A 12,405-nucleotide genomic window follows, 5' to 3' on the forward strand; every position below is an offset into this window, starting at 1 on the left:
AGCTCAATGTGACAAAGACGAAGGAACTGGTGGTGGATCTGAGGAGGACCAAGGTGCCGGTGTCCCCTGTTTTCATTCAGGGGGTCAGTGTGGACATTGTTGAGTATTATAAGTACTTGGGGGTACACATTGATAACAAACTGGACTGGGGGAGGAACATTGATGCCCTTTATAGGAAGGGCCAGAGCTGTCTCTGTTTTCTGAGGCAGTTGAGGTCCTTCAACATCTGCAGGACCAGGGCCGGCTCTAGGCATAGGCCATATAGGCGGTCACCTAGAGCGGCAGCTGCTGGAGGGGCGCTGCCGGTAATAATTTGCATCCCCGAGTGGCGCCCCCCCCCCCCGCCCGCCGCTGTTGAGACGCGCGTGCCCCCCCCCCCCCCCCCCGTCCGGTCCTACACCATGGAAGGGGCGAGTGATCGGTGCACATCTCGCCTAGGGCACCATTATGGCTAGAGCCGGCTCTGGCTGAATTAACTGTGGAAACACTGTTCAGCAGGTGTCACTGACTGTTTCCATCAAACACTGTTCAGCAGGTGTCACTGACTGTTTCCATCAAACACTGTTCAGCAGGTGTCACTGACTTTTACCGTGAAAACAGGTGAGCAGGTATCACTGAATGTTGCCATGGAAACACCTTTCAGCAGGTTTCACTGACTGTCACCATGTTACTTCACTGATAAAGTGGGTGATAAGGAAGCTACCTTAAAATAAGCCTGACTTACTAAAGCAAGCCACGTTTAATCAGTCACTTGTGTGTCCTCCTGTCTGTCCACCATGTAGTACTGGTGTCTCTGGATGTGTTGGTACAACGTGGTGTATTTGGAGACCCTCCTCATCCTTGGCAGGATGAAGGTGTGAGTGAAGGTGTCTCTGCTCAGAGAGCTCCGCCCCTCTGCTGCCAGGACACTGTTAACGAACTGAAGACAGAAACTGAAGCAGTTATGGTCCTGCTCGTGGAACCTGAGGGACAGACAGATGGACAAGAAGAGGCAGGTAGACAGGGGACAGACAGACAGGTGGACAGGGAGAAACAGACAGGTGGACAGGTGAGAGAGACAGACAGGTGGACAGGGGAGAGACAGACAGGTGTTAGCTGTTGAGTTTCAGGCTGGAAGATTTTTTATTTACTTATCTATCTATTTTTAATAGAACTGGAGTGAGATATATCTATGTCGGGTGTGAGATGTTCCCGTGTCTGGTGTGAGATGTTCCTGTGTCGGGTGTGAGATGTTCCCGTGTCTGGTGTGAGATGTTCCCGTGTCTGGTGTGAGATGTTCCCGTGTCGGGTGTGAGATGTACCTGTGCCAGATGGGGTCCCACATGGGTCCATCAGAGAAGCGGTCCAGGTACTGATCCCACTGAGCCAGCAGGTGGAACATGTCAGGCCGGACCAGAGGAACACTAACGCAGCTCTCCCACCCAGTCTGATCTTTACGAACTCCACCAAGAGTGTAGTTATACACAACTCCTACACACACACACACACACACACACACACACACACATACACAATCACACACATTTTATTCAGACTGACATTAACATCCACAGACCTGCTGGGATGACTAATAAATACTTTGTAAAACCACCATATGTGGGATTACAGAGTTTACAGCTGGAACTATTACTTGTTGAACTACAGTTGGATGCGGTTACAGGATTTACTGACCCAGTTCCAGTGCCTTAGTCCCCGAGGGGGGACACTGGACAGACCCTGAACCCTGACAGACTATAATCTACATCACCTGTTTGACATCAATATCTGAGTCAAAGTAAACTGTTATCAGTCATCATGTTGTGTCATTACTGACACCTGTAGAGCCACATGACTGCAATTTACACATCTACACCATGTGCTACAGTGCATTGTGGGCGTTTCCTTTGTCAGATCAAGACAATTTTATTTATGCAGTCACAGATCACAAATTACCTATTTGTCTCAAGGGTCTTTACAGTCTGTACAGAATACAACATCCTCTGTCCTTAGACCCTCGATTCAAATGAGGAAAAACTCCCTCAATGGGGGAAAATGGTAGAAAGCTCAGGAGGAGCATCAGAGGACGGATCCATCACCCAGGAAGGATAGACAGGAAACAGATGTTGTGTGTACAGAATAAACAAAATTATAGAGAGATTGTACACATATATAAAGAATATGGATCCAAATACATTTGCATCACATGCTTTCCTATCACCATAGAAACCTGGAGAAAGGATAGACGTGACAGGCTCACAAGAGCCTCACTGAACTCTCTCAGACTGAACAAGACCATCAGAGTCTGGGAGCAGCTGAGGGGGGGGTACTGGAACTGGACAGTCTGACCTCTGACCCCTGAGTCCTACCTGTAGTGTTGGAGATGCCAGTGTGCAGATCTGACGACCCGTCAAACTCTCTGGGGAATAAGCAGTAGGATATTCACTGGTTAGACTGGTTTCGGTTGGTTAAACTGGGTTCAGCGGTCAGACTGGGTTAAACTTAAAATAATGGTCTTAAACTAGGTTAGAGTGTATGCCTGTGTGTAGTTACCTGTTGCATGTGTGTTTGTGTATATACATGTGTATTTACCTGTTGAATATTTGTGTGTATACTTGTGTCTATTTACCTGTTGTCTATGTATTCGGGTGTGTATTTACCTGCTGTGTGTTTGTGTATATACCTGCATGTATTTACCTGTTGTGTGTTTGTGTATATTTACCTGTTGTATGTTTGTGTGTATACCTGTGTATACTTGCCTGCTGTGTGTGTGTGTGTGTGTGTGTGTGTGTGTGTGTGTGTACTTGTACGAATTTACTTGGTGAGGTTATCGTGTGCAGGTGCGACCAGCAGGCAGCAGGAACTCTTGTGTCCATTGGTGAGGGGGGAGGGGAGGCTGACCGGTGCCTCCTGCAGTCTGCTCCCTCTCAGCTCCTTCCCACAGCTCGGACACTCCTCTGGCACTGAGAAGCAGAAGATTTCCTTCTGACAGTGACTCAGCCGGATAACACTGCGATCCATCTCCGGAAATCCTCACATCCACCTTTACTCTTCACCCTTTTAGTCCTCAGTCCTCCTTTCACTCCTCTGCTCCTCCTTTTACTCTGCCAGTCCTCCTTTCGCTCCTCAGCTCCTCCTTATGCTTCTCCAGTCCTCCTTTCACTTGTCAACTCCTTCCTTCACTCCTCCAGTCCTCATTTTACTCCTCTAGTCCAGCCCTCAGTTTTATTTCTAAAAGCCGCTTTTTACTCCTCCAGTCCTTTTACTCCTCAAACTCTCCTTTTATGCCTCAGTTCTTCAGTTCCTCCTTTCTTCTCCTCATTTCAGACTTCTCTGACTTGTTTTCTTCTCTCCTCCTCCTGCTGTCCGTCTCCTCTGTGTTGCTAGATTACAGCCTATCAGATGACATCACTGCTCGGCCCTGGCCTATCAGGTTGCAGATGTTTTCTGACAGACAGCCATGTGATCAGGCTCACCTGTTCTCCTGCTTCAGTCTGAACAGGTGACCTTCGGACTGTGTTGGCACCGTTGTCATGGAGACCGGCGTTGACCTACTGAGCAATGTCCATGTTACACTGACACTTAATTTGAAAAACCAAATGAAACATTCGTATAGAAAATACATATTAGAATAGAAATCTGTACAAATTGATAATAAACTTTTGTAGAGTAACACTTGTGGCCTTCAGAATAAAACCAGGGAGTTATAATTCTGTAATAACAGCCATGAATGTAAAGCAGCATTTCATTTTTCTAAGCAGCTCAATGAAAACACAAACTAATAACTGGTGTCACAAAACATGTCAAACTGAGTGAAAACTATACCTTCAAAATACAGCTTAGATGCAACTTTAAAGGCCATGTGATCTAATTGGTTCAGCAGACAGACTGTAAGTCAACACTTTTTCCATCTGACCTGTCAAACTGTGTGTGTGTGTGTGTGTGTGTGTGTGTGTGTGTGTGTTGCAGACAGGCTTAGGACACAAAAACAAACACTCACATGTGAAAAAAGTTCACGTGGAAAGAAAAAGTCTTCATCATGTTTTAACCCACATGTAACCACACTGCACATCCTACAGGAATTTAGTGGAATCATCTAATGGTTCATTATCTTCATGTAAATGACAAGTTCATTCAACTTACTGTCAGAACTCTTAAACATAAGGACCTCAAGTCTTTTCATTTAAAAAGAGAGCTGAACATAAAGTGAGTTCACTCAACTCGTCAAATTAAGCCTCTAAAGAAACATGATCAGCATGTCTCCTTTTATTTATAACAAATAGACTCCCCCCTGCATAGACATACCTTATTTTCTCAAATAAAAGCTGGCTGTATAACAAAAGAATCTATAAACTCCCTGTTATACAGTGTGCATGCCAGCTAAGCATTATTTACATTTCCTGTGAATTAATTTAATAAATTCAACAATATATTCATATTATTTTCAACACTTTGTCCTGGATTACTCATCTAAAATGCTACTGTCCTATTTCAGTCACCGTTGGTCCACGTGTGTTAATGTAACTGTAGTTTGTAGTAACTTGAGTACCACAAGTTGTGGATAGCTTTACTTTAAGAGTCATATTGGAACTGTGCAAGTCACTGAATTAAAATTTAGCACAGCAAAAAGAAGATTTTAAAAAAAATACACTCTACCCTGTTGGAAATATGTTTCAAATAAAGACCCTCAGCTTTAAATCAGGTTGCTGCATAAACATTACAGCAGCAGTGTCTATTTTATTTTATTCTATTTTCTTTCATCTGTGTCGTACTCGTATTATTATGGAAAGCACAATAACCAATGTGATCATAATCTCATATGTGCTGGACTTAAATGTAACTCATATGAATTCAGTTTTCCCCCCACTCCTGAACTTGCCTGTGGATGGCAATCTCTTCATTTTGTTACTATACAATTTCTTCTTAATTTCTTCATTTCACAGGTACAACATGAAACTCTGGACAGCTAACATGCAAAATACACTGCACATGTTTGGGAATAAACGATAATCACTATAAAAAAAACCCTCTCTGTCTGAAAGGGAGGGAAGGTTTATAGATGCTTTGACTCTTTTTCTCTGTATTTTTACTTTGGCTATTATATGAGATATCTCTCAGTCACACCTGTGGCTTCTTCCCAAGCAAACAAATAAAAAAAATGGATCTCAGTGCAGTACTGTAGTACATGCAGTGATGGAGGAAGTATTCAAATCCTTTAGTCCAATCAAGTAAAAGTATGACAAAAAAATCCTTAAAAAAAAAAAACGTACTAAAAGACATACTAAAAAAACATACTAAAAGTATGCATTATGCAGAAAAATGGTCCCTGACAATGTTTTACTACTATAGGATGTTTCTAGATTAATATTACTGCTGAATTACATATATGTTGCATTTCACTGCTGTGGATAGTTTAAGGTTGTGATCAGTTTGATCTACAGCAATGCCTCACGGTCTATAAGATCAACACATGTTTGCAGCTTGGTTGTGCATGTTTGATGGATCATTTTGTCAGTCCATGAAGGAACACGCAATCCTTTAGTTTAGCAGAAACATTCAGAGTCAAGATCACCACATCTGCAGATGTGTGGTTTACCCTGGATGGGGGAGGGTGTGAAACACTGTGATCTGAAAAGTAACTAAAGCTGTCAGACAAACGCAGCTGAGCAGGAAGAACCGTATGAAGGTGATACTTCCAGAATGAATACTTTCCAACAATTAAACGTCACTGGAACCTTCCTGCTGTGACTGCACGTGTCAGTCGGAAATGCTTGAGCGGAGCACCAACGTGACAACATAGGAGCAGCCTTCGCAGCTGTTTTTCCGCGAGGAAAATGAGCACCAAACAGGTCACCTGCAGGTCAGTCTTCCTCTCTGTCTGTTGTTCACCTGCCTACCAGTCTGTTACCTGTCTGTCTGCCGGTCTCTCGCTCCGTTTCTGGCTGAGAACACGGCGGGCGCGTTAGCTCCGTGCTAATGTTTTTAGCTGTTAGCTGCTGGTTGTTAGCCTGTGTTCCGCTGCCACTTCTGTGCGTTTGAAGCGAAAACTTACTCACACTTACACACATTATCTTCTGACCCGGCTCCTACATGCACAACATGGAACGGGGGAGTGGACAAAATATCGGAAACACAGACACAGTCCAGTAACAGATAACGTTTTTACTAAAACCGAGATTTAACGGTGCTGCTGTGGACGATCGGACCGAACTACTGGCACGAGTTGCATCCAAACATCCCCATAAACATACATACATATAAGAATACGCTCTGTTGTCAGTTTATTAGATACACCAGGGTAAACCGTATGTAATCTAATGCAACAGCCCTAAAAGAAATCCTGCCTTAATGAAGGTCAAAGTGATCAGTTTGAGTTGAAACTATAATAAAGAGGTTTGGATTCAACTGCATCGTCACTTTGCGGGATGCAGTTTGTGGTGCTGCTGAGTTGTATTGCATTATAAAAAGCATAGACCCTCATAGATAGGAATGGGGTCTGATGTAGAATGATGATTGAACTGTTGCCCCGGTTTTTTTTTTTCCCCTGTCGCCATGTTTAGTGTTTGTTTGTAGGAAACAGGAGACGTCACTTCCTGTGCAGCAGCTGTATCAGTTTTGTTGTGTTTCAGGTACTTCCTCCACGGTGTGTGCAGGGAGGGCAGCCGCTGTCTCTTCTCTCATGACCCAAACAACAGTAAACCTTCCACCATCTGCAAGTTCTACCAGAGAGGGGTCTGTGCCTATGGAGAACGCTGCAGGTAACTCTCACCTGTCAGGTGACACCTACTAAAACCTCAGCTGACATACATCTAAAGCCCGGACCGCACCGCCTTAATGAGCAGTGCGTGTGCATCACCGAACCTTTTTTTTTAATTTTTTAATTTCGCCGCCCCTGATAAGAGGTTAGAGCAGCCAGCCACAGTGGACTGTGCTGCCCGTTCACGTGCTGGTCATCTGACCCATGTTTTCCACCACATGTGCTCAGCAAATGGGTAACTTATTATATCCTGTGTTTATTGTCATCAGGCTGAGGTACAGTTACATCACTTCATGCTAGTGGTTACATCCCTTCCTGTGTGTATTCAGTGTGTATGACCTGTGTGCAGGTATGACCACATCAAATCTTCATCCAGAGGAGGAGGAGGTGGAGGAGGATGCGGAGGAGGTGGAGGAGGAGGAGGATGTGGAGGAGGAGGAGGCGGAGGAGGAGGAGGAGGTGGAGGAGGCGGAGGAGGTGGTGGAGGTGGAGGAGGAGGAGGAGTAGGAGGAGGACCTTCAGAGGATCAAACAGGTGTAGGAGGAGCTGGAGGTGGGGCTTCAGTCAGAGGTGGAGTAAAGAAGACGCTGGTCCTCAGAGAAAGAGGTAACTAACACACTACAAACCAACTATGTACACAGTCAGACATGTCAGCCATGTCAAAATGCAGACCTGATGACCTTTGGGGTCCTGGTAGGGAGGTACAACCCTTCCTTTAGGCATGCCACTACCTTTGTGGTCCACTGTGGGGAGGTCCATAGACGACCGGGGGGAGGTTTGTTGCCTCCTCTATTGGGAGGGAAGTGCATCTCCTCCTCTAGTGGCGCTTTTCCATTACACAGTTTTAGCTCTACTCGCCTCTCCTCGACTCGGTTTGGGTCGTTTTCCATTACAGTAGCTTACCACCTCAAAGTGGGTGGGGTCGTCATAGCAAGGCGGCCTGAAACTCCAGTGGCGTAATTTGTATGTGGCACAAACAAACACAACTAAGGACATGGAGTGTTTGGTTTGCGTGTAGCCGTTTACCTCGTTCACAGAAATAATAAAAACACATGGTTGTTGTTGCCAGGGTTTTAAAAACGGCGGGTTTGGTTCTTGTGAACGAGTCGCTCACATGACTCATCCAGTGACGTCACTCCCTGTCCAATCAGTGGCCTGCAGGCTGTTGACATCACATTTTCGGCTCGACTCAGCTCGCTTGGAACCCCGGCCGAGTAGGTACCAAAAAAGTACCTGGTATCAGGTACTATCGCCTAATGGAAAACCAAAAAGACAGAGCCGAGCCGAGCCGAGCCGAGCTGAGCCGAGTAGAGTAGGTGCTAGTGGAAAAGCGCCATAATGTTCCAGTGAGGGAGGTGCGTCGCCTCCCTTAGGTTGCCAGGGACGGAACTGGTTTGCCTCCTTTAGCGGCAGTAACATAATGTATAATGTTTTTTTTTCAATTGTGGAGGTTTTGTATTTGTAAAGCTTCTACAGAGAAGTGTGTGATTGTCTCAACATAAAGTCCATAGACAGAACAGACTGGGCCAGCATGAGAAACACTGTGATCAGTAATGAATGTATGCAGTTGTCCATGCAACGCAGAGTCACACCAGCAAGCCAGAAAACTATTTTTGCTGATGTGGTCAGCGAACGTTTTTCATTTTCATTCAAGTGAATGGGCACCATCTTTGAGGCTGCCATCTAGTTCATATAATACATCCATGAGTCGTAGGGAGGTGCATCGCCTCATGTGCTGCAGTATAAAAGAAAGTCAGTGAGGTCTTTTTTGTGCGGCTGCTCAAAATAACCGAAGGGGTGATTGTAGTCTATCATAGTGGTCAGAGTGGTATGGTGTCATAGAAACAAAACCCACATGCAGCGTTTCTCTCACTGCACAAGCACTTTGTCAAGCATGTGTCTTAGTGGAGTGTTTTTTTTTTTTTTTTTACGAATTCAAAAACAAGCTCTCTCTCGTCTTGTGTCTCTGTCTCAGTCCTGGGTGTTGACAGTACGTTTGGGGGTCCAATAGACAGCTTAGGGTCAGAGGTCACAGCAGCAGCCCCTCAGTCGTACGTGGACGCCATCAGGACGGGTTTGGATGCTTCGGCACACGAACAAGGTCAGATGAAACGCTGTTTCTGATGTAATCAGCTCCACATAATGACACAATGAGCCGTCCTGAACGATGAAGTTAATGGATGGATAATAATAGCTAGTGTTCAGCACTGACAATCACATTTCTGTGTGTTTTTTTTGTTTACCTGTGTTCTCTGCAGCTCCTCCTCTGATGGCCAGGCCTTACCAGAACCTCCCCCAGCTGTGTCCCTACGCCGCTGCGGGACACTGTTACTATGCAGACAACTGTACGTATCTTCATGGTGACCTGTGTGAGGTGTGCAGGCTGCAGGTGCTCCACCCCCATGACCCCGAGCAGAGGAGAGCACACGAGAAGGTGTGCATGTTCATTTCATGTGATTTGAAATAATTTAGCTGGTAAAGGAGCAGTCAGATGGTTCTTCACGTTTCTGTTGAATTTTTGGACCTTAACTTTAGTAAGCCATCCTGTAAAGCTGCTGCTGCGAGATACAGCATGCAACATTGTTTTTGTTGTTGTCTCCATTCACTTGTGTCTGATATAAAGATATGTTGTTGCTTTAGTGTACTGCTTTGCATACGGACAAAAATAGGGGGAAAAAAAATCCAAAACTGCATAAAAATGTAAACAGAAATTACAAAAACCTAATTTCTTTTCTAATTATTGGCTAAAATTTGCAAATCCATCTGTAAAATCCTTCAAGCTGAGTTTTTCATCAACTGCATTTAAACTGAATAAAGATGACTTCATGTAGGTGCAAGTAAACAACAAGCTGCTGGGTAGACAGAGGGGTACGATATGCTTTAAAGGTTGCTGGCTAGAATGTGGCTGTAACCATTCGGCTATAGGCTGAATCATCGGATAGCACTAATAATACTTGTGTGTCTGTGTATCTGTCTGCAGATGTGTATGCTGGCCTTCGAGGCTGACATGGAGAAGGCATTTGCAGCTCAGCTCAGCCAGGACAAGGTGGGTTCAGTCAGTCACTGGCTTTTGTTATGGAGGCTGAAACAGTAACAGTGTTGTCATTGTTGTTGTTCAGGTGTGCTCTATCTGTATGGAGGTGGTGGTGCAGAAGGTGAACCTCTCGGACCGCAGGTTCGGCATTCTGTCCTCTTGCTGTCACACCTTCTGCCTGCCCTGCATCCGACAGTGGCGCTGCACCAGAAACTTCAGCAACAAGATCATCAAGTAAGAGTCTATGCAGACACGACCAGAATCCAGGACGGGGTCTCTGTGCGTCCAGGGGGAGGGTCTGTGAGGTCAGGACATGAGGTGGGCACATCGTGGTGAAGTAAGGACAGGGCCTGTGAGGTTGGGACAGTGGGACAGAGTCGTGACGTGGGAACAGGCTCTGAGGTGGGGACAGGGTTTGGGTCTGGGTTAGGGTCTGTGAGTTTGGTACAGAATCTGTGAGGTCAGGACAGTGGGACAAGTCTCTGTCTGATGTGATGTATCTCGCTCTCTCAGGTCGTGTCCAGAGTGTCGAGTCATCTCAGAGTTTGTCATCCCCTCGGTCTACTGGGTGGAGAACCAGGATGACAAGGACCAACTCATAGAGCTCTTCAAGTCAGGAGTCAGGTGAGACAGTGAGCAGCTGATCAGGATAATGTTTTGTTGATAACAATTCTGAATAAATGTATTAAAGAAGCTCCATTTGTAGGTTAATACCTCCAGTCCAGAGTGACCTCAGATCTGATCAAATATTAAATCAGAGGTCATTTGTTGTTATTTTCTGTCTCTTCAGTAAGAAGTCCTGTAAGTACTTTGACCAGGGTCGGGGTTCGTGTCCGTTTGGAGGGAAGTGCTTGTATCTTCACGCCTTCCCAGACGGAACCAGAGCGGAACCCGACCGGCCACGGAAACAGCTGAGCTCCGAGGGGAACGTCCGGGTCAGAAACCTTTGCCACCATTTTGACTCAAAATTGTTGTTCATCAGCTCAGCGCTCTTGGGTTTTGTAGTTTATAAACAGTGCCTTGTTGTGTTTTTTTTCAGTTCATGAACAACGTCCGTCTGTGGGATTTCATCGAGGAGCGCGAGCAGCAGTCTGTCCCACTCCTGCCGTCCCTCGATGATGACATCACAGAGCTGAGGGAGCTCTTCATGCAGATGTCAGGGCCAAGCCACGATGGGCCGGAGACCTCGCTCACTGCAGACCAGTAGAGACCCGACCCGACTATGGCCTCAAGTCTCCATGGTGACCGGTGGCTCAGCGGGGGGTGGGGAGGGGGGGGTCTGACTGTCCAGAGGGTTCCAGACATAACAACAAGTCACTGAAATATTAAATCATGTGCTCACTCTACCACTCTCTGGTGTGTTTTAGTCTGGAAAAAGAAATTCGTCATGTCCACAAGTTTGGTAATTAGTTATTAATATATTATTGCCAATTTATTTATGTGTAAATAAGTAAATATTGTATCAACACAAAATTTTCAATACAGCATCACAGCATTGAGATATACTCTACTATAAATGAGCAAGATTGGTCAAACAAACATGGCCACCATCAATCAAAGTATTTTCGCCAAGGGTGGGGCTTAGCAGGAGATTGGCCTTAACTCATTAAAAATATGTCCAATCATCATGAATCTTTGTAGATATTTTCAGAATGTGTGTGTGGGGGGGGGAAAAGGACTGGCAAAGCGTTTTAAACCCGACCCAAAGGGGGCGTCGTGAATGTGTTCTTCAAAACTTGATAAATAATATGAATTCTTTCTACTTACAAAATTAGTAAACAGCAAATATTAACTAAATCTGAAGTGTCATATTGATTAGTGCTAGTGCGTGTGGTCTATTACATATTTGCTTAGAACTCTTGTTGCCTTTGAGCAATCCTGATGAAAACTCCCAGACATTTGCGCTACATCCTCAACGTCCACACAACTGGGGGCAAACGGTGGCACAGTTATTGAAATGCTGCAGACATTGTGATGATGAAACAAGTGTGTTTTTGGTTTCACCCCTTCTTTATACAGAGTTGAACTAGTTGAAGTGACTTTGTGAAGCCTAGAACCCATTCATTACCGCTTTGACTCTGGCCCACTGAGCTGTTTCCTCTTGTGAGAGTAAACGGGCATCAACCTGCTAATTGCCACTCGCAGCTATATTTTCTATTTGTATTTGCACATAGTTAAATGTTTGTTTGCCCTTGTTCAGCTTTGTTGTCCTTGTTTTTAGTTGTATGTCTATTCTATGTAAGTGAATTGAGAGCAACGGGGAAAAATCCAGAGACAAATGAAGTGTATGTGTACACATACATGGCCAATAAAGCTGACGCTGATTCTCACTCTGAAGTCTAGTCACTCACTTAGAGCATTTGGAGCTTGGATTTCAGCAAGACACTGGAGGCTACCAACCTGGCTCTGCAGACCAAAAGGCAATGTTGATATTCTAAATAATGTATGAAAGCAATATTGACTTTTTATCAGCAGTAAACAACATTAGTACAGTTTGAAATAAAACTAGAACACGCTCAAAGTATTACCAGCAATTAGCACAGGCACAGAGCTAAGCCATGATGAGATTAATGCTTTTTAGAATATCATCAGACCAAAGCGCTCACCCTGAACCAGGAGTAGCAGCAATATCAAAATT

The 12,405-nt window shown here is 45.0% G+C and overlaps 2 protein-coding genes across 3 annotated transcripts; one reads left to right on the plus strand and one right to left on the minus strand.

Moving 5' to 3' along the window:
* Positions 1–500: 500 nt before the first annotated feature.
* LOC139217399 (MKRN2 opposite strand protein-like) lies at positions 501–3,464 on the minus strand. 2 transcript variants are annotated; one of them, XR_011585622.1, is made up of 5 exons: positions 2,795–3,464; positions 2,346–2,395; positions 1,302–1,470; positions 635–962; positions 501–561 (listed from the first exon to the last, which is right to left on the minus strand). XR_011585622.1 is itself a non-coding variant. In XM_070848740.1 (4 exons), exons 1-4 carry the CDS (start codon positions 2,995–2,997, stop codon positions 740–742), a joined length of 645 nt encoding a protein of 214 aa, XP_070704841.1. In that variant the 5' UTR covers positions 2,998–3,464; the 3' UTR covers positions 618–739. The 2 variants fall into 2 exon arrangements, 1 of the variants encoding a protein (XP_070704841.1); XM_070848740.1 differs by lacking the exon at positions 501–561 and having other exon boundaries at positions 618–962.
* Positions 3,465–5,685: 2,221 nt separating this feature from the next.
* Positions 5,686–12,097, plus strand: mkrn2 (makorin, ring finger protein, 2). The gene is made up of 11 exons (XM_070848661.1): positions 5,686–5,836; positions 6,606–6,734; positions 7,083–7,120; positions 7,244–7,339; positions 8,709–8,834; positions 8,992–9,167; positions 9,714–9,779; positions 9,853–10,001; positions 10,281–10,391; positions 10,558–10,702; positions 10,807–12,097. The coding sequence occupies exons 1-11, from the start codon at positions 5,811–5,813 to the stop codon at positions 10,972–10,974; spliced, it is 1,230 nt and encodes a 409-aa protein (XP_070704762.1). The 5' UTR covers positions 5,686–5,810; the 3' UTR covers positions 10,975–12,097.
* The last annotated feature ends 308 nt before the right edge of the window (positions 12,098–12,405 follow it).

Source organism: Pempheris klunzingeri, chromosome 2 (genome assembly GCF_042242105.1).
Source record: "Pempheris klunzingeri isolate RE-2024b chromosome 2, fPemKlu1.hap1, whole genome shotgun sequence".
Lineage (NCBI taxonomy): Eukaryota > Metazoa > Chordata > Actinopteri > Acropomatiformes > Pempheridae > Pempheris > Pempheris klunzingeri.

What these genes read in the sequence shown, in the direction of transcription:
- LOC139217399 (XM_070848740.1), bottom strand. Translation starts at nt 2,997, where the DNA reads ATGGATCGCAGTGTTATCCGGCTGAGTCACTGTCAGAAGGAAATCTTC. An exon ending in TGGCATCTCCAACACTACAG is followed by an intron (nt 1,471 to 2,345) that starts GTAGGACTCAGG and finishes GTGTGTGTGTAG; the next exon opens with GAGTTGTGTATAACTACACT. An exon ending in TGGGACCCCATCTGGCACAG is followed by an intron (nt 963 to 1,301) that starts GTACATCTCACA and finishes TCTGTCCCTCAG; the next exon opens with GTTCCACGAGCAGGACCATA.
- mkrn2 (XM_070848661.1), top strand. Translation starts at nt 5,811, where the DNA reads ATGAGCACCAAACAGGTCACCTGCAG. An exon ending in GCTGGTCCTCAGAGAAAGAG is followed by an intron (nt 7,340 to 8,708) that starts GTAACTAACACA and finishes TCTCTGTCTCAG; the next exon opens with TCCTGGGTGTTGACAGTACG. An exon ending in TTCAGCAACAAGATCATCAA is followed by an intron (nt 10,002 to 10,280) that starts GTAAGAGTCTAT and finishes TCGCTCTCTCAG; the next exon opens with GTCGTGTCCAGAGTGTCGAG.